This window comes from Salvelinus namaycush, chromosome 24, assembly GCF_016432855.1.
Source record: "Salvelinus namaycush isolate Seneca chromosome 24, SaNama_1.0, whole genome shotgun sequence".
Taxonomy (NCBI): Eukaryota; Metazoa; Chordata; class Actinopteri; order Salmoniformes; family Salmonidae; genus Salvelinus; species Salvelinus namaycush.
Window position 1 is genome coordinate 7,466,442 of NC_052330.1, and position 20,120 is coordinate 7,486,561.

Below are 20,120 nucleotides of genomic sequence, written 5' to 3' on the forward strand. Positions count from 1 at the left end.
CCATGTTGCTGGGGATCAGAAGTACTCTGTGCAAGAGTGCCAGGTTAAGCTTGCCAGGGTCAAAATAGAACAGAAGGTGTCATATCCTGAGGCAGTGGAGAGTAGAGGATGGGTCAAGGGTGAGTAGTAGGCCTAGGCCAATACAGAGTGATACGAATTAGTGCTTCGGTAAGGTTTGCTTTAGCATTCATTACCATGATTATCAACTGTACCGCAGAAATGGAACGTAAATAACAGAAAATGTGATGGCAGCTGCAGATAAGTACTTGGGTGTACAAGGTTTTACTTCAAAAGAGTTACAAGTTGTGTTGAACAAAAGAGCCCTGTCTTTATGAAATAGTGGCAGTGGTGTAAAGTACTTAAGTAAAACTACTTTAAAGTGCAACTTAAGTAGTTTTTTGGGGTATCTGTACTTTACTATTTATGTTTTTAACTACGTTTACTTCACTAAATTCCTAATGAAAATAATGTACTTTTTACTCAATACATTTTCCCTAACACCCAAAAGTACTCATTACATTTTGCATGCTTAGCATGACAGGAAAATAGTTCAATTGCAATTGAGTAATTTTCTATTGAGGTATCTTTACTTTTACTTAAGTATGACGATTGCGTACTTTTTCCACCGCTGAATAGTGGTATATAGGTGTAGTGGTGCAATTTTTTTCCTTTTTATTTTGTATCACAAAATGTAACGTGAGCGATCACACACTCCCGCACTCTAGGTGGCGGCATGCACAAACAAATGTGCGAACGCCATGATACCAAAGAAGAAGAAGACACCCTTATTCAGAATTTCATATCTGTTAATCATACTTGTAAAGTTCAGTCAGACGTGTTGTCAGACACATCGGTAGGTGATCACGTTAAGTACCCAAGCGTTCGTCTAACAACGGATCACAACAATCAAGTTAACCATGGCTAACGGTAAGTGAAATCTGCTAGCTATGCTTAACGTTATTTGCAATGTTATTTACTAGTTCCTGTTTCGGAACTATTTAACGCAACAAGTTAGCCTAATGCACTAAACTAAACAAATTGTCGTTGGTATTTTGCTATCTAGCGAAAAAAAGACAGCTTCTCTGAACGGAAGGGCGGAAGGGCAATGCGAAGTAGCTAGTTAGCCACCTGCTGAGTCCAGATACAACTAGCTAGGTGGCTGTCTAAACTTATCCCCCGGCTATATAGATTGTTCTTGTAACGAATGCGAATATCGTCAGTAGGTGGCCGTCCATACTGATTTTCGGTTCCTTGCCTCATTGTCTTACTTTCTGTGAACTTCACACTTCATGTTGTCAAGAATCATTGTCCTCTCTCTACAGAGCCAGTGAGTGTGATGTTCAAGGTCTACTGTCTGTCAGTGATGACACTGGTGGCAGCAACGTACACCGTGGTATTACGATACACAAGGACAGTATCTTCAACAGCTATGTACTTCTCTACAACAGCAGTATGCATCACAGAAGTTATTAAATTGTTCTTGAGCCTTGGGATGTTGACCAAGTAAGTATATCCAATGTACTACTTTTTTCATGACGTCCATGTTCCAAATGCACTTGGATAGCCTCTTTACATGTGGTCTCTGCCTTGAAGAAATACTGTAGAACACCCTTGTGTTGAGTATTTTGTTGAATTAATTAATGCCCCTGTAGCTCAGCTTTTATACATGCTTGTCTTCATTTTCACCTTGCAGAGAAACTGGCAGCTTTGGCAGGTTAAAAGCGTCCATAGTTGAACATGTATTTTGGAGTCCAAAAGAGCTGCTGAAACTGAGTGTTCCCTCTGTGGTCTATGCAGTTCAGAATAACATGGCCTTTGTTGCCTTGAGCAATCTTGATGCAGCTGTGTATCAGGTATAAACTACACATTTCATGATTTCTGCAGAAAATGTCACATTGAGAATTTATGTACAGTACCAGTCAAAAGTTTGGACACACTTACTCATTCAAGGGTTTTTCTTAATTTTTAAAATATTTTCTACATTGTAGAATTAATAGTGGAGACATCAAAACTATGAAATAACACATATGGAATCACGTAGTAACCAAAAAAGTGTTAACCAAATCAAAATATATTTTAGATTCTTCAAAGTAGCCACTCTTTGCCTTGATGACAGCGTTGCACACTCTTGGCATTCTCACAACCAGCTTCATCTGGAATGCTTTTCCAACAGTCTTGAAAGAGTTCCCACATGCTGAGCACTTGTTGGCTGCTTTTCTTTGACTATGTGGTCAAAATGATTTCAAACCATCTCAATTGGGTTGAAGTCGGGTGATTGTGGAGGCCAGATCATCTGATGCAGCACTCCATCACCCTCCTTCTTGGTCAAATAGCCCTTACACAGCCTGGAGGTGAGTTGGGTCATTGTCCTGTTGAAAAACAAATGATAGTCCCACTAAGCGCAATCCAAATGGGATGGCGTATTGCTGCAGAATGCTGTGGTAGCCATGCTTGTTAAGTGTGCCTTGAATTCTAAATAAATCACTAACAGTGTCACCAGCAAAGCACCATCACACTACCTCCTCCATGCTTCACGGTGGGAACTACATATACGGAAATCATCCGTTCACCTACTCTGCGTCTCACTAAGACATGGTGGTTGGAACCAAAAATCTCAAATTTGGACTCAGCAGACCAAAGGACAGATTTCCACCGGTCTAATGTCCATTGCTCGTGTTTCTTGGCCCAAGCAAGTCTCTTATTATTGGTGTCCTTTTAGTAGTGGTTTCTTTGCAGCAATTTGACCATGAAGGCCCTGATTCACACAGTCTCCTCTGAACAGTTGATGTCTGTTACTTAAATTCTGAAGCATTTATTTGGGCTGCAATTTCTGAGGCTGGTAACTCTAATGAACTTATCCTCTGCAGCAGAGGTAACTCTGGGTCTTTCTTTCCTATGGCGGTCCTCATGAGAGCCAGTTTCATCGTAGCGCTTGGTTTTTGAGACTGCACTTGAAGAAACTTTAAAAGTTCTTGAAATGTTGCGTATTGACTGACTTTCATGTCTTAAAGTCATCTTCTCTTTGCTTATTTGAGCTGTTCTTGCCATTAATATGGACTTGGTCTTTTACCAAATAGGGCTATCTTCTGTATACCACCCCTACCTTATCAAAACTATCAGTTGTGTTGTGACGTGTTCACTATTATTCTAAAAGGTAGAAAATAGTAAAAATAAAGAAAAACCTTTGAATGAGTAGGTGTGTCCAACCTTTTGACTGGTACTGTATCTATACTTCCCCTCTGGCTCATATTCTCACTGTATCTTCTTTACCTAGGTGACCTATCAATTGAAGATCCCGTGCACAGCCTTGTGCATGGTCCTCATGCTGAACCGCTCTCTCAGCAGGCTGCAGTGGTTCTCAGTCTTTATGCTGTGTTTGGGCGTCACGCTGGTCCAGTGGAAACCGGCAGAGGCCACTAAAGTCCAGGTACCCTTGGTGTTTCTGTTTTGGCTTTTTGATTTAACATTTATTTATCCAGGAAGTCCCATTTGAGGTCAGAATACCTATTTTATAAGGGAGACCTGGCAAATGGGCATGTCAAGTGTATACTGGTTCGTTGCTGATGTTCTAATGGCTTGTTTACAACCCAAGTCTGAGGTTTGGAATTCTCTGCCTTGTCTATTTGTTAAGAATCTTATACACTTTTCACATAGGATTTATGGTATGTTACCTTTAAAAAATAAAATAAAATGTTTGGAGTGCAGTGTTTATGACCCCCTTTCAAACAGGCCCATTTTTACCACATTCTTGTTAGCATAAACCTTTTGAATACATCCAATGAATAGAATATCATATTTTGAGTTTAATTATGTTACTGGTCTGTGCAGCCTATAGGCTACATGGCTGCCCCTTGCAAAGGAAATCAAAATTTTGTTCATTAAACAGACAAGACACACTTACATTCCCTGTATGTGCTTTAGAAACCTTAGAATCTGCTCTTTATGATCATGTAAAGAAATAAGAAATCTGACCTGGATGAACCTCTGTAGGGTCATTTGAAAAGGTAATTGTTTTTATCCACGTTTCATATTTTTTGACTATCCTCATTCCGCTTTGTTAGGGAGCAGGCATAGTTTCTTACTGTAAATGTATCTTCATCATGATCCTGATTTCGAAAATAATATCAATTTATATTTTCCAAAGCGTTGCGTTCACATTTCAACCTTTTGGAGTTGCCTATACGGCGATCGAGCAAACTAATAGGCCTACACTTGATTTCTGCTACATTTTTGCAATGCTAAACGTTTCTGATCCGTGATAGCTGAGCAAACGAATAGATGACATTATCTATTCGTTTCCTCATTATCTCACATTTCTTTTAGACTAACATTTAGTTTAACAGCAGAGATTTGTATACACCTTGCTGTCTCCGACATTTGCAACATTGTTTAAATATTCAAATTCGATCACCAGCTGTCCCATAGTAATGAACGTGTCGGGACGAGACAAAGGCAGCGTTTCTCAGCCAGTCGAAATCATGAATTAGCTGGCATAATTTTATGGCTATATACATAACCGTTCAAAAGTTTGGGGTCACTGAGAAATGTCCTTGTTTTTGAAAGAAAATATATATTCTTTTGTCAAAATAACATCAAATTGATCAAATACAGTGTAGACATTGTTAATGTTGTAAATAACTATTATAGCTGGAAACGGCAGATTTTTTAAAATGGAATATCTACGTACAGAGGCCCATTATCAGCAACCATCACTCCTGTGTTCCAATGGCACGTTGTATTAGCTAATCCAAGTTTATAATTTTAAAAGGCTAATTGATCATTAGAAAACCCTCTTGCAATTATGGTAGCACAGCTGAAAACTGGCCTTCTAGGCAGAGTTCCTGTAGATATTCCATAAAAAATCTGCTGTTTCCAGCTACAATAGTCATCTATAACATTAACAATGTCTACACTGCGTTTCTGATCAATTTAATGTTATTTTAATGCACAAAATGTGCTTTTCAAAAAACATGGACATTTCTAAGTGACACCAAGCTTTTGTGTGTGTGTGTGTACAAAGGAATGTCAATTGAAAAAAGGTCAAACGAAACGATGTGCAGCTACTTTCCAGTCTTTCCAGCCTTTCCAGCATCAATTTGAAAAGGTTGTTAGATGTGTTGTTGGCCAGCTCCTTTGAACAACAGTGTCTTGAAGAGAGAGCACATTTTCTATGCCAGGAGAAATCACGCCTCATTAGCTCATTGTTATAGATGTGTCTAAATAAATGTCACTAGAAAACTGCTTAAACAAATGCAAATGCCATCGCACTTGTTATTCTGGCTGCACTGTTTGACGCGACTGTAAATTAGCAGTAGTTGGCTAGCTATCAAGCAAGGGATAAGAACATTGTCAGACAGTAATGGAACATTTAGAACGAACGACTGGGTTGCGTCCAAAGATACAGAACAAAAAGACTGAACGACTGGGTCGCATATCTGGCAACCGAACCGATAGAACGAACGACCAGCCGGGTTGGGTAGCAACCCGGGATTTGTGTCGGGACTATATCAAATTCAAATTCAAACTGCTTTATTGGCATGAAAAACATTGTGTCAATATTGCCAAAGCAACAATGTATACAATATACATTGTAATAAAATTATAAACAACGACAAATAATAATATAGAATGGCAGTAAATAATAATACAGAATTAAATATAAAAATAGTAACAATAAAATGGTAACGTCAATAATCGAATGTAATAAAAAAATGAAACTATAACTAACTTATAACTAAATAACGGTCATCTTCACCATTACATATCTCTTATATTACATATCTTATATTACATATATATCTTGTGGAAGGATGAAATAATATGAATAAATTAATCAAAATATTTTTTATTAAACTGTCAATCATTATTTCAATATGTTGGAAAACCCGGTTTGCCAGTCATCGACTTTGTCTCGGGACTAACAACACCCTTGCCAATATATCCTCCAAACACCGGCTTCTCGGACATTATCACTTAATTATACCATGGCATTGTTGAATACTTGTTTCTGATTGGCTTGAAGGACATTCTAGAGCATGCATTATTTCCCTATAATGCACAGTATATTAGCATGGTAGAATTCAGTGGCTATAGTTCATTTTTACATGTTTGAGTTGCTTTTGAAAGCAAAAGTAGAATTGAAAACATTATTGGCATTGTTGAATTTGTTTTTCATAATAGCAAGCTAGTACTGATGGTTTGGTTAGCTGAACAAGCAAGTCTGTTTGTTTGGCTACCAAGGCAACTACTGTCGCTATCAAGTAAACTTGCTAGCTACTTCAGTGGATGTTGAACACATTTCTAGCGGCAAATGTGTTACATTATAGCCATGGTATTAAAGGAATAATCAACTCGTGGCTCTATGCATTCTCTGGAAAACAATGCAACTCCTTGGAATGTGAGTTCCACTCCTCTAGACGTCATGGAACACATTTTCCACATTGTTAATTATTTTCCATAGAATGCATAGCCGCTTGTTGTTGATTATCCCTTACACAATGCCGATTACTATAATGTGAAGCTGGGGAAGTTAATGCATTATCCCATAATGTTTTCAATATTTCTGACCAATTTAAGATCAATCTGATGTAAATATATTATAACGCTTGGATGACTGGGAGTTCCAGTAAACAGCAATTTGCTGAATGACTTTTTGCATTAGCCTACTTTATTCCAATATTTTCATCATTCAGTGGTATTCAACCCCACAGTAATTCTTAATGGATTCATCCAGTTGTGGTCCAGAAAACAGACCACCACTAAGCATGCACTAAGCATGCACTATGTAAAGTGATGGGATGGTTACAGTCTAGTAATGGGTGCTGTCTAGCAAATAAATGTCTCTATGAGTGCTATTATATGATACAATATCAGTACTTGTTGCATTTACAAGTTGTTGAAGTCCCATCATCAAACTGATTTCAGCCTGTAGAATGACTGCGTGGTTTGAATGGAATATTGGCAGTTAATTTGCCAGTTCCTCTAAAACTGTCTGGCTAGTGCAGAAATTCATTATTTTACACTTATCACAGCACTGGCAAGCTTTGGTTGACCAATTCCCTGACCAAAATGGCTACCTTTATCGTCTCATCATAAGAAGGTTCATGTCCATTCTAGTATTCTTAACTCTATGATAGTTTGTGCCAATGCCGCTTTGGCATTATGGCTACGTTTCATACTAAGCCGTAGACAGAACTTTACCGCAATCATGAATTGGTCGGTAGGCGGAATTAAAAGTACAGGCGTTCCTTTGTTTACTGGCAATACCTAAAGAAAAGCGTCAAAAAGTTGGGGGCTAAATGTCTTGGTATGTAAGGTGTATTCAACATGTTATAATCTTTTTAGGTGGAGCAGAACCCATTTTTGGGGTTTATGGCCATTGCTGTGGCTGTGTTGTGCTCCGGGTTTGCAGGTAATCTTGCTTTATCTTTATACCTTTTTAATATTCTATGATGATAATGGCAGGTAATCTAACGGTGTCCCTTTGTGTTTGAACAGGTGTGTACTTTGAGAAGGTCCTAAAGAGCTCAGACACATCCCTATGGGTGAGAAACATCCAGATGTACCTGTCTGGCATTGTGGTCACCCTCGCTGGAGTTTACATGACTGAGGGTGCTCAGGTCATAGAGAAAGGCTTCTTCTATGGTTACACGCCTTGGGTGTGCTTTGTAGTCTGTAAGTCAAAATTCAATATTGACACATGAACATATTCCTGATTTTTCTACAATGCACGGAGAAATGTATATTTAAAAAAGAAAAAAATGTCCTAACCTAAATGTGTGCGGTACATTGAATTTACATTTGGTATTTTCTTCTTCCAGTTTTGGCCAGTGTGGGTGGTCTGTACACATCAGTGGTGGTGAAGTACACAGACAATATCATGAAAGGCTTCTCTGCTGCAGCCGCCATCGTTCTCTCTACTGTGGCATCCGTCACTCTGTTTGGGCTACAGATAAGTGAGTCAAATCATTCACATCTTGGTGGGCATGGACTATCATAAGTTACTGTTCAGCCACTAGGCTTTGTGTGGTCTCTGACACTCGAGTACTAATATAGGATTTTTTTTTTCAGCCATTGTGGCAAGTGTCGTGGGGGGTGCATTGCTACTAGCGCAATGACATGCTACCTGTTCCCATAAACTTCCAGTCATTAAGCCAACCACTATCCATTTGTGTGTTGTGTCAGAAATGTATCTTTATTTCTAAATTAATGAATATAGGGGAAACATTGCTTAGAAAAAAATAATCTGAAAATATTTTTGAGTGAATTCATCAATAGTCCATGGCAGGTTTTCAGTAACTATTTTCCCTTTTCATGCAGCTACTACCTTTGCTTGTGGAGCAATGCTGGTGTGTGTCTCCATATACCTTTATGGACTTCCGAAACAAGACACCACCAAGCTTCCAAGAGCAGACACCGACAAGGAGGCCAGGCAGAAACTGATCACTGTTTGAAGCCTGGGTCTGGAATAACAAAGGTTTATGGTCTTTCCTGACCTCTGTGTTGGAGCTGCCCATGAGGCTCTCTTTTCACACTGCGGTCTATTGTTGTCCCATAAGAGCGTTGGGCAAGGAACTTAAATAATATAGATTAATCATTATATCAGTAATGATGGAGCGTAAGGGAAGTGTGGCGCTGAGGCAGAATGTATGCGTAGACAATAAATACCATTGGGTTTTTATTCCTTATTTTTGTTTACTGTGGGACTGCTGTTAGTAATGGACAACAATATTTTTCATGAACCACTGTCAATGTCAACTACTCCACTATTGACAAAGTACTGAATGTATATACACAGCTGACAGAATCTCACCTGGGAGAGAGCTTGTCCATTTGCAGTGCATTCGGAAAGTATTCAAACCGCTTTCATTTTCCCACATTTTGTTACGTTACAGCCTTATTGTAAAATTGATTCAATGAATTACTTTCCTCAATCTATACACAATACCCCATAATGACAAAGCGAAAACAGGTTTTTAGAAATGTTTGCAAATGTATTAAAAATCATACTTTATTTACATAAGTATTCAGACCCTTTGCTCAGGTGCATCCTGTTTCCATTGATCGTCCTTGATGTTTCTACAACTTTATTTGGAGTCCACCTGTGGTCAATTCAGTTGATTGGACATGATTTGGAAAGGCACACACCAGTCTATATAAGGTCCCACAGTTGACAGTGCATGTCAGAGCAAAAACCAAGCCATGAGGTTGAAGGAATTGTACGTAGAGCTCCGAGACAGGATTGTGTCGAGGAACAGATCTGGGGAAGGGTACCAAAAAAAATTCTGCCGCATTGAAAGTACAAGAACACAGTGGCCTCCATCATTCTTAAATGGAAGAAGTTTGGAACCACCAACACTCTTCCTAGAGCTGGCTGCCTGGCCAAACAGCAATTGGGGGAGAAGGGCCCTAGTCAACGAGGTGACCAAGAACCTGATGGTGAACCTTCCAGAGTTCTCTCAGGAGGACAACCATCTTTGCAGCATTGCACCAATCAGGCCTTCATGGTAGAGATGGAAGCCACTCCTCAGTAAAAGGCACCTGACAGCCCGCTTGAGGTTTTCCAAAGGGCACCTAAAGGACTCTGACGATGAGAAACAAGATTCTCTGGTCTGACGAGACCAAGATTGAACTCCTTGGCCTGAATGCCAAGCACCACGTCTGGAGGAAACCTGGCACCATCCCTACAGTGAAGCGTAGTGGTGGCAGCATCATGCTGTGGAGATGTTTTTCAGCGGCAGGGACTGGGAGACTAGTCAGGATCGAGTAAAATACAGAGAGATCATTGATGAAAACCTGCTCCAGAGCACTCAGGATGTCAGACTGGGGCGAAGGTTCACCTTCCAACAGGACAATGACCCTAAGTACACAGCCAAGACAGGATTGGCTTCGGAACAAGTCTGAATGGCCGAGTGGCTTTCTTTCTTTATAAATTTGCAAAAAATTGTGTTTGCTTTGTCATTATGGGGTATTGTGTGTAGATACAATTTATTGTTTTAAAATAAGGCTTTAACAATGTGGAAAAAGTCAAGGGGTCTGAATACTTTCAGAATGCACTGTAAGTGCCTGTACAGTTACATGTTAAAGTCATGTTATTGGTGTGGCTGTCCTTGTCTGTGTATACTGTATACAAAAATATAAACGGAACATGTAGAGTTGGTCCCATTTTTCATGAGCTGAAATAAGAGCACACATTTTGTGCACAAATTTGTTTACATCCCTATAGTGTTCATTTCTCCTTTGCCAAGATAAATCCATCCACTTTGATAGGTGTAGCATATCAAGAAGCTGATTAAACAGCACAATTACACAGGTGCACCTTGTGCTGGGGACAAAAGGCCCCTCTAAAATGTGCAGTTTTGTCACACACAATGCCACAGATGTTTCAAGTTGAGGGATCATGCATATGGCACGCTGACTGCAGGACTGTCCACCAGAGCTGTTGGCAGATAATGTTCATTTCTCCAACATTTTAGAGAATTTGGCAGTACATCCAACTGGCCTCAACCGTAGACCACGCCAGCCCAGGACTTTCACATCCGGCTTCTTCACAAGCTAGGTAGCATCCCTGAAAACCGGATGCATCCACTTGTTGGCAACTCCGCTAAGGGTGTCTAAATTAAAGATCACTTGTAATTCTGATTAGTAAGCAGCTGAGTTACTGCACGCATTTCCCAAACTCGGTAGGGTGCACGTTTTGTTTTTTGTCCTAACACTACACAGCTGATTCAAATGATCAAAGCTTGATTAGTTGGTTATTTAAAAAACCCTTGGGGTCCCGAGGACAGAGTTTGGGAAACGCCGCCTTAATGTGTGCAGTAACTCAGCTGCTTACGATAAGAATCTGCCGTTACTGATGTGATAGTGTTGAGTAGATGTAAATAATTGGGAAACCCTGCATTAAGTGGTTGGGCAACAAGGAATACAGGTAGGACAGGCTGTCAAACAACTTTGCATAGAGGATTACAGTAAGTACAGTAAGAGGAATCGTCTGTTGTAGGCCTTGCTCTAACAACAGTGTGGAATGTACAGTGTGGTTGCAAAACGAGATCTGTCAGGAATATATCATCAGATATTTAGCCAGTTCCCTAACCTGTCAAAGGAAAGACCATTGGATTTGATGCAACCAGAAACCAGTCATTTATCATGTGGAAGTGTTAAATCAAGACTACATTTATTTACATTAATACAATAACAGTAGTTACATACACAGGAACATTGATCAAGCAGGCGTTGATTGGTCACATTTTCTCGACTGGTATGATGCCTAATATTTTCATCCCGTTGGCCAACACAGTGCAGACACCACCGAAGAGCCGCAGCCTAGCCTGTCGACGAGGATGAACAAATTATCTGAATCATCATCATCTCAACGGTTTACGTCATGAACATGTTCCTTGTCAAAGGATGGTACTAAAACCTGTTGAAAATGGTCACAAGTAGATTTGTAATCTATATGGCTATGCCCGTATAAAATAAATTTTCCAAGGAAGGCCATTCACAATTAATGGATAGCATTGAATCGGAATACACCAGGCCCTAAATGCACCCGTTGACTGAAATTACACTTATGCACATTGTGGAATTTCCTACCTTGGGTCTCAGGCTATTTGTATTGAATAGGATACATGGGCAAATTATCAGTGTTTATCTACCTGTGCAACAGCTTGATGGCTTCCCTTTACTGGCAGCTCCCTGTGTGCTGACGCAGCCAGGTGACTAGCCAGGCAGGAGAACAAAGACATTTTATGATTAGGTAATATAATATAATCATGTTCACACTGCCTGCATGTCAGACATTAAACACCCTGCTCCTTACCTCAGTGTCATAAGGAAGTTAACGAGATGTTTTGGCTGCAGATCCTGTACAGACTGGTATAGAACTTCGTCATAGCTGAAAATAGACATTGTGAATGATGTAGGATAAATATTTTGATCACAATGGAAAACAGCATGTTCGGGTGTGACTGCATTTATTTAGTGACAGTGACATTTTCATCTGAATACCCCACCCACACATGCTTACATTCCTCTATGATGTATTCAAATGCAACAGGAATGAGAGCAGGTTATATAATTGGCTTCCAGCACACAGTAATTAGGGCTCAGAATAGTTCCTGGTTAGGGAACCATTCCGGCCCAACACGTAATCAGTGAAGAGTAACCCTGACCATTCTCCTATGTGTGGGGTTAGAGGGCATTCACTTACCGAAGGAGGTGCTGGAGTATCGAAATACTCCTCTGATCTAGAAGAAGTGACGGGTCAAAGGCACCTTCCTCTCCGTCGCCATACCGATGTATTAAACTGAAATGACAACAGTTGGTGAGAAGTCCGACAATGAGTTGCTTAATCAAGAGTCAGTTCATGTATTGTACTAACGTTCTATATTATTGAAAGTCCTGCAGTTTGTGAAATGATGAATGCTTCCTCATCACTCACCTACGGAGTCTGGCATGTGTGTACTGTAGAAACACCCCTGTATCACCTTGGGCCTGGAGGATCCTATCCCAGTCAAACTTGTAGTCTGATCCTAGAGGCCCTTTAAAGTCCTGAGACAAGAAAGACAGAAAACAGGGTCATATAACCTGGAGCAATCTTCCATTGTTTTCATGCTTCAATAACCTATTTCCAAAGACACAGCTGTCGCTACACCTACAGACCCACACACGTGTTCTTACCCTCTGTTTGTCCTTCGTTTCATGCACTAGGTAGGTAAGTTTGAAGAATAAGATGTTTGGTTGGTATGTCTTATTCTTTAAGGTTGGGTAAAATTGGTTCACCTGAACTATAAGCGCACTGATCCCCACTTTCTCAGCTGTGTCTTCTGGATACACCATTTCCTTGGTGGCTGAGGAGATAAAGAATGTTAACTGACAGATTATTAATGACCAATAACTATACACCTAGGCTGAATCCCATATGGCAACCTATTCCCTGCATAGGGCACTATTTTTGACCAGAGCCCTATGTCACCTGGTCAAAAGTAGTGGACTATATAGGAAATAGGGTGTAATGGGAATATTTAAGATGAATAAAGTTCATATTCAGTTTAGAGTGGTACATAGTTCAGCGTATTCATATATTTTCCCTTTCTGTAATACACATGATTTACAGTGTTCTGTTTGTGACACTCAGGTTGACGGTCACTAGACTCAATGCAGTATGTTATGGATTCAACTCATATCTGTTGATAGTGATTGACGCCAGACTGGAGGTACAAGGACTCTGAATATGATGGTATTCTGTGAAACGTTGTGCGATTCTTTAGCAGCTGAGGAAGTCACAGCCTTTTGTTTTGACTTCCTACAAGCCTATTGGGCTGGTGTTTACAGAACAGTTGCCAGCTGATTATGGTACTGTATAATGAAGGCCAATTAGACATTTTCTCCGCTTCTGTGCTGGGTGGCATCTCCCTGTTGCAACTTGTAATAAACCCGATTCATTTTTGATTGACTTTTATCTGGGGCTGCCCTTCTCTTTTGTTCACCTGGAAATTCCTATTACTTAGGGTTTCATTTGGGACGCAGACAAAATCTCTATAATGAATCCCATGTCATGTCCTTACTCTTGGACTGGCTCATGTTCCTGAGCATCCTAGCCCGGGCTTCATCCAGGACATCTTCCAGGAAAACCACCTCTCCCAGCCTCGTCTTCATACCCTGCACCAGGCCAAATGGCACATGCTGGCACCTGCAGCCAAACAGATAAAACAATACCTACATATAAACTCAGCAAAAAAAGAAACATCTTCTCACTGTCAACTGCGTTAATTTTCAGCAAACTTAACATGTGTAAATATGAATGTGAACATAACAAGATTCAACGACTGAGACAAAGTGAACAAGTTCCACAGACATGTGACTAACAGATATGGAATAATGTGTCCCTGAATAAAGGGGGGGGGGGGGGGGGGTGCAAAATCAAAAGTAACAGTCAGTATCTGGTGTGGCCACCAGCTGCATTAAGTACTGCAGTGAATCTCCTCAAGGACTGCGCCAGATTTTCCAGTTCTTGCTGATGTTGCCCCACTCTTCCACCAAGACACCTGGAAGTTCCCGGACATTTCTGGGGGGAATGATGCTGTGACACACCGCCCCAGACCATGACGGACCCTCCACCTCCAAATCGATCCCTCTCCAGAGTACATGCCTCAGTGTAACGCTTATTCCTTTGACAATAAACGTGAATCCGGCCACCACCCCTGGTGAGACAAAACCGCGACTTATCAGTGAAGAGCACTTTTTGCCAGTCCTGTCTGGTCCAGCGACGGTGGGTTTGTGCCGATAGGCGATGTTGTTGCCGGTGATGTCTGGTGAGGACCTGCCTTACAACAGGCCAACAAGCCCTCAGTCCAATCTCTCAGCCTATTGCGGACAGTTTGAGCACTGATGGAGGGATTGTGCGTTCCTGGTGTACCTGTCCCGCAGGTGTGATGTTCGGATGTACCGATCCTGTACCTGTCCTGCAGGTGTTGTTACACGTGGTCTGCCATTGCGAGGACGATCAGCTGTCAGTCCTGTCTTCCTGTAGCGCTGTCTTAGGCGTCTCACAGTACGGACATTGCAATTTATTGCCCTGGCCATATCTGCAGTTATCATGCCTCCTTGCAGCATGCCTAAGGCACGTTCACGCAGATGAGCAGGGACCCTGGGCATCTTTCTTTTGGTGTTTTTCAGTCAGTAGAAAGGCCTCTTTAGTGTCCTAAATTTTCATAATTGTGACCTTAATTGTCTACCGTCTGTAAGCTGTTAGTGTCTTAACGACCATTCCACAGGTGCATGTTAATTAATTGTTTATGGTTCATTGAACAAGCATGGGAAACAATGTTTAAACCCTTTACAATGAAGATCTGTGAAGTTATTTGGATTGTTACGAATTACCTTTGAAAGACAGGGTCGTGAAAAAGGGACGTGAGTTTACATAAATATAATATAGGATAAACATAACAGATAAAACAACTGCATAACAGTGGGGGGGACACACCAGACCATGAAACCAGATAGATTTACTATGGGACTATCTGTAGAAACAATCGATTGTTTGTATTGTGACAGCTGCGTACACAGCGTTACCTCTCAGCCCACGAGTGTCCCATAGCCAAGAGGATCTGGAACAGCTGCTGGAAATGAATCCCTTGACTTTTGTCTGTCTTCACAAAGAAACAAACGACAATACGTTTAGATAAAAGTTCATATAACACTGCTTTTTGTAGTCATTGCTGAGTGTTAGAGCAGTTTGGCCGAATGCTTACCACATAGATCATCTCATCGAAATTGTACCTTTCCTTTCGATCTATGGCTGCAGCAAGATCTCTGGAAAGACAGAATATGACAAAAATGATCATCAAGACTCACGTGTCACTTGATAATTACTTAAGGCATTGCACACCAGTCATAACAACACTGTCAACCTTCTAAAGCAGCACAGACCTGGTGATATAGAGAGATGTCCCATCACTGCGTAGTACTGTGGAGTAGCTGGACATGTCTCCAGCTGAAGAGAGATCCACTACGCCTGTCCCCTTCCTGTTAACCGTTATATATATATATACACACACACAATTTATTCACCATATATATCACTTTTGTTTGTTAATTGGACAAGCTTATTCTACATATACTATCACTGTTACCTGTGATCAATGCACACTTTTGTTTTATTTCTTATTCATTTCTACATACTTACCTATAAATAATCCATAGATTATTTCTCTGCTTAATTTAACACGTAGTAGTACTAGATGTTGGGTGGGAATGTTTACTTAAAGGAATGTGGTGACAGTTTGCTTAGTGTATGACATTTACCCAGACTTTTTACACAATGCTCTTTCATAACTCATAAGGATGTTTGCTTCCGTGACATACTCTGTGGTTTTCAGCAGGCCTCGTCTCTGTAGCTGCTGCACCACCTCCTGGGCTTGTTGTTGGTGAAAGGACTCTCCAGAGTAGACGTCAAAATGAACCCCTAAGCGCTGAGGAACATAAACACATTGCATCAATATTGACATCTGATAACAAAACGGTGTGTTACAAAGGCGCTAACGTCTTGTGCACTTCCCTGGAATGACAACCCTGTCTGAGTTCATATAAGGCAGTGCATGGACATCAATACAAACAGTGTTTGCTTGAGTAGTGTAAATTACTGTTTTAATTTAATAAAACAGTTTAGCCAAAAGTTTAGTCCTACAACAGCCTTTTGGCTAGTTGGTCAGAGGCGTGCAGGCCGGGTCAATACCTTGTAGACTTGTTGGTACTCCTCCACTGTGATCTCTCTAAACTGTTTCCATAGTAACAAGGCCTGGGGTTCCTGCTGTTCCAGCTGTTTAAAGAACTCTCTGGCCGCCTGTCCTATGACCTCATTGTTCTCCGCCTCCTTGTTCACCTGAACGTAAACCTACAGGACATGTATACACACAAACAAACTTGTAAGGGAAGGCCGCCAAAGACGTGTCCACGCGTACTGACATGACTGCATAAAAAAACATAACACGAGGGCAGTGGTTCAACTTTTCTCTCAGAACTACTATGATTCTCAAAACTTACATCAAATAGGTGTTGTAAGGGATTCTTTTTCAACTTCTCCTGACACCCAAAGAGCTGAAAGCCAGCTCCCAGCAGACCTAAAATCCACAGGCAAAGAAGAGGTTATGGAAACCTGGTCCCATTTCCCAAGGCAATGGTTTACTATACCTTTCAGCGAAAACTATCATTCTTATTTTCAAAAAGTTGTGGTACCAGTAATCAAATCACATATAGATTTATATTGCTTAAAGGTAGACTCAGTGATATGACGTAGGTGCCCAAAGTAAAATCCCCCAAGGATTTTGGGGAAGTTGAAGCTTGCTTACTGCATTTCTACACAATTTATACTCTAAAATGCTATTTTGAATTTAAAAAAAATAAAAATAAACCCAGCCATTAATTAGCACCACAATATTAGGTTTAAAGGTCTGTGGAACGGCATATACCATGTCAACCACTACTCAACCTCTTCATAAATTGACTCAATTGAGGAAAGGGGCATATATTCCAATGTAAAATAGATACGTAATACACGCTATCAAGTCACATCAAGGCCGACTTCAAAATGGCGACATCCAGGCGGTGTGTGAGTTTCAAGTTTGGGGAAGCAATTTTTTCACCATAAAATTGCACCTTTACAATAAAGGATTGCATGCAACCATCATTCCATTTGCAAAATAATGCAAGATAGGTTACTACTCCTAATGTGATTGCATAGTCATAATTTAGGCTAATAATATACCTCAGTTCAGAACAATGTATGCCTGAGCACACAGTGAGTAGGCCTAATCAGAGATGTTTCTTCTCCTTTCTTTGCATGGGAAGAATTTGGCATTTTATAAACACATTTCATGCAATTTTACTACACTTTACATGCCTGGAGACACAAGCAACATCTTTTTAATACGACACAAATTAGTAGCTCACTCTGCTGATACTGACAAGCAGATCAGTAAATACGACCTTGTCTTGAATGCAACCATCTAATATAGATCCACGAAAACAAAAGACACAAATTGTACAATATCACGTCCATCTAGTGTGGAGGAAATGATTGTCTCCAAAAAACATTTCAGGTGTACTGACCCAACAATAAAGACAGTGATATGTGTGCACTCACTGTGTGTGACGTTGTGGGAGCGAAGTCTTGCATCTCACGCATCGCAATATCTGCTTTGCCACTCGTGGCAACGTCATTTCACTGAGTCTACCTTCTCAGTGTATTCCTTTATGTTCTTCTTCTCTGCTTTACTCACCAAACTGCATGCCCCAATCTCCCAGGTAATTCACTCTAATGACATTATTTCCCAAGGATTCTTTCAGGTTGGCAATGAAGTTACCTAAAAATAACATTGTGCATTTTTCAGTCACAATAGATACAATATTTCAAACACATCCTGAATTTAGCCTGAGGTCAGGAACAATATCAAAATGAACTCTGCCCTCTCCTGGTACGCTAAAGAACTTCAACTGAGTCTCACCAATAATGGTGGAACGCAGGTGTCCAGCATGAAACTTCTTGGCAATATTTGGAGAACTGTAAGAAAAGCAAAAGGGAAATGTTGTCAATAAATTCAGAAAAAGAAGGTAGCTATTTCTTTAGTGCTTGCCTCTTAACACTTTGCCTCAACATCCTAGACAAACGAATGGAAGTTGGAGGAGAACATATTTCAATACCTAAACTCCACCACGGTTGTTCCTTTTTTGAGGCCATCGAAAAGTTCACTTTTCACACCAAATTTGTGACGTTCTTGGCACAGCTGCTCTAAAACTTTCTGAAACAAAACAAAAACAAACGTGTAGACTTCCAGATGGTTGTCTTGTTCATTTATATACATTCTATTCCTACACGCTGGTTGATAAAAATATTTCAAACAGAGTCTGCAGTTTTCCGACTGACATGATCAAAATGAAAAGAGTAGGGAAAAGGCATATTCACCTGTACTAACAGATTCCGACTAACTCTAAAGTGTATCACTCCCCGTCCAGCAAATATTTCTTCCACCACACTGTCTTGCTTTAACTGAAAGGAAATAGCATGCACTGTAATTCTGACAGGAGGGTGAAATCTAAATATCAGCAAAGTGTGAGTATGTGACTGACTAAACTTTTCAGGGTGAAGTTTCCCCTAGGTACCGATCTAGGATCAGTTTCTCCTCCCCCAATCAAAACCTTAACAATTAGTTGGAAAATGTTAACCTGACCCAAGATCCGCATCTAGACTACAACACTATTGGTCCCACCTGACTGGCCAGAGCCTCTGTCTGTGCCTGGAGGTCTCCATTAGTTGGCAGGATCCCATTCCTCAGCAGAGTGTTGACTGACAACCGAAAATCTGGGGATTGCCTGAGATGAACAATATCAGAAGAACCATTGAGAAACATGGTGACTGTGTAGTGATAATCATGTTTGATTGAGGGATCTGTAAGGACCAGACTAGGACTGAGACTTCATTCAGTAGATCTCTCCCCCTCACACACACACACACAGGTGTAAAGTACTTATTAAAAATACCCCAAAAAACAACTTAAGTAGTATTTTAAAGTATCTGTACTTTACTATTTATATTTTTGACGACTTTTACTCTACTACATTCCTCAAGAAAATAATGTACTTTTTACTCCATACATTTTTCCTGACACCCAAAAGTACTAGTTACATCTTGAATGCTAAGCAGGACAGAACATTTAGGTGCCTCGTTTGTAAATTATGTCTGAGTGTTGGAGTGTGCCCCTGGCCATCTATAAAATAATAAAACAAGAACATCTTACTGTCTGGTTTGCTTAAAATAAGGAATGTGAAATAATTTATTATTGTATTTTTTATACTTAAGCATATTTTAGCAATTACATTTACTTTTTAATAATTAAGTATATTTAAAACCAAATACATACTACTTGAATAAAAGTGACTTTCATTTTTACTTGAGGCCTTTTCTATTAAGGCATCTTTACTTTTACTCAAGTATGACAATTGGGTATTTTTCCACCACTGCACACTCACACTTAACTGTTTTTTGGAGACTGGGATAGCACAGAGAGCTGAAATGAAGGCATCTTCAGACCGTCCTAAAGCCCTAGAGAGCTAAACCAAGAGAGGTCAAATATGAAAACTGCAATACACATTGTTGTTATGTCAATTGAACACCATAGCATAGATTATTGGTATGTTTTGAAGTCATGATTACCTACATTGACCAGCTTGAAATATTCAGAATACTCCGCTATCAATGTTAATTGGCCGATAGAAATTATAGTTATAAATTTAAACAAACCGAGGGCATCTTGGTTCTTAAGAATAAATAATGACAGGCACTAACATGCGGATACTATTTGCTAACATTATGCACTAAAGGAAACCCCACATAGCTAACGTTAGCTAACTACACAAATTACACAGAACACATGCACTACCTTCGATGCAATACTTCTTCTGAAATAACAAGCCATGTGCATACGTCGACATCAATGCCGTGTTTTCATAAATTACATTCAATGGTCCTAAAATAGATTATTCCATATTACATTCATGCGTGCTTTTGCAGCTGATGACATTCAAACACTCATTTCCTGCTTAAGTGATCTTTGAACTCAACCTCA

At 40.2% G+C, this 20,120-nt stretch overlaps 2 protein-coding genes across 2 annotated transcripts; one reads left to right on the forward strand and one right to left on the reverse strand.

Annotated features, from left to right (window-relative positions):
* The first annotated feature begins 768 nt into the window (after positions 1 to 768).
* slc35a1 (solute carrier family 35 member A1) lies at positions 769 to 8,687 on the forward strand. Its single transcript, XM_038962718.1, has 8 exons — positions 769 to 927; positions 1,323 to 1,503; positions 1,694 to 1,853; positions 3,275 to 3,427; positions 7,345 to 7,411; positions 7,498 to 7,674; positions 7,821 to 7,955; positions 8,320 to 8,687. Exons 1-8 carry the CDS (start codon positions 918 to 920, stop codon positions 8,451 to 8,453), a joined length of 1,017 nt encoding a protein of 338 aa, XP_038818646.1. The 5' UTR covers positions 769 to 917; the 3' UTR covers positions 8,454 to 8,687.
* Positions 8,688 to 11,151: 2,464 nt separating this feature from the next.
* Positions 11,152 to 20,084, reverse strand: rars2 (arginyl-tRNA synthetase 2, mitochondrial). Its single transcript, XM_038963013.1, has 20 exons — positions 19,935 to 20,084; positions 19,532 to 19,605; positions 18,765 to 18,867; positions 18,461 to 18,544; positions 18,199 to 18,296; positions 18,003 to 18,058; positions 17,778 to 17,861; positions 16,543 to 16,619; positions 16,235 to 16,393; positions 15,865 to 15,971; positions 15,430 to 15,525; positions 15,252 to 15,312; positions 15,073 to 15,149; positions 13,566 to 13,690; positions 12,781 to 12,848; positions 12,440 to 12,549; positions 12,209 to 12,304; positions 11,819 to 11,893; positions 11,655 to 11,718; positions 11,152 to 11,327 (listed from the first exon to the last, which is right to left on the reverse strand). Exons 1-20 carry the CDS (start codon positions 19,974 to 19,976, stop codon positions 11,241 to 11,243), a joined length of 1,743 nt encoding a protein of 580 aa, XP_038818941.1. The 5' UTR covers positions 19,977 to 20,084; the 3' UTR covers positions 11,152 to 11,240.
* Between the last annotated feature and the right edge of the window lie 36 nt (positions 20,085 to 20,120).

Coding starts and splice junctions, on each gene's coding strand:
- slc35a1 (XM_038962718.1), top strand. Junction 1,504..1,693: donor AGCCTTGGGATGTTGACCAA/GTAAGTATATCC, acceptor TTCACCTTGCAG/AGAAACTGGCAGCTTTGGCA. Junction 1,854..3,274: donor TTGATGCAGCTGTGTATCAG/GTATAAACTACA, acceptor TTCTTTACCTAG/GTGACCTATCAATTGAAGAT.
- rars2 (XM_038963013.1), bottom strand. CDS start 19,976: ATGCACATGGCTTGTTATTTCAGAAGAAGTATTGCATCGAAG. Junction 16,620..17,777: donor AGATTGGGGCATGCAGTTTG/GTGAGTAAAGCA, acceptor TGTGGATTTTAG/GTCTGCTGGGAGCTGGCTTT. Junction 15,313..15,429: donor ACATCTCTCTATATCACCAG/GTCTGTGCTGCT, acceptor CTGTCTTTCCAG/AGATCTTGCTGCAGCCATAG.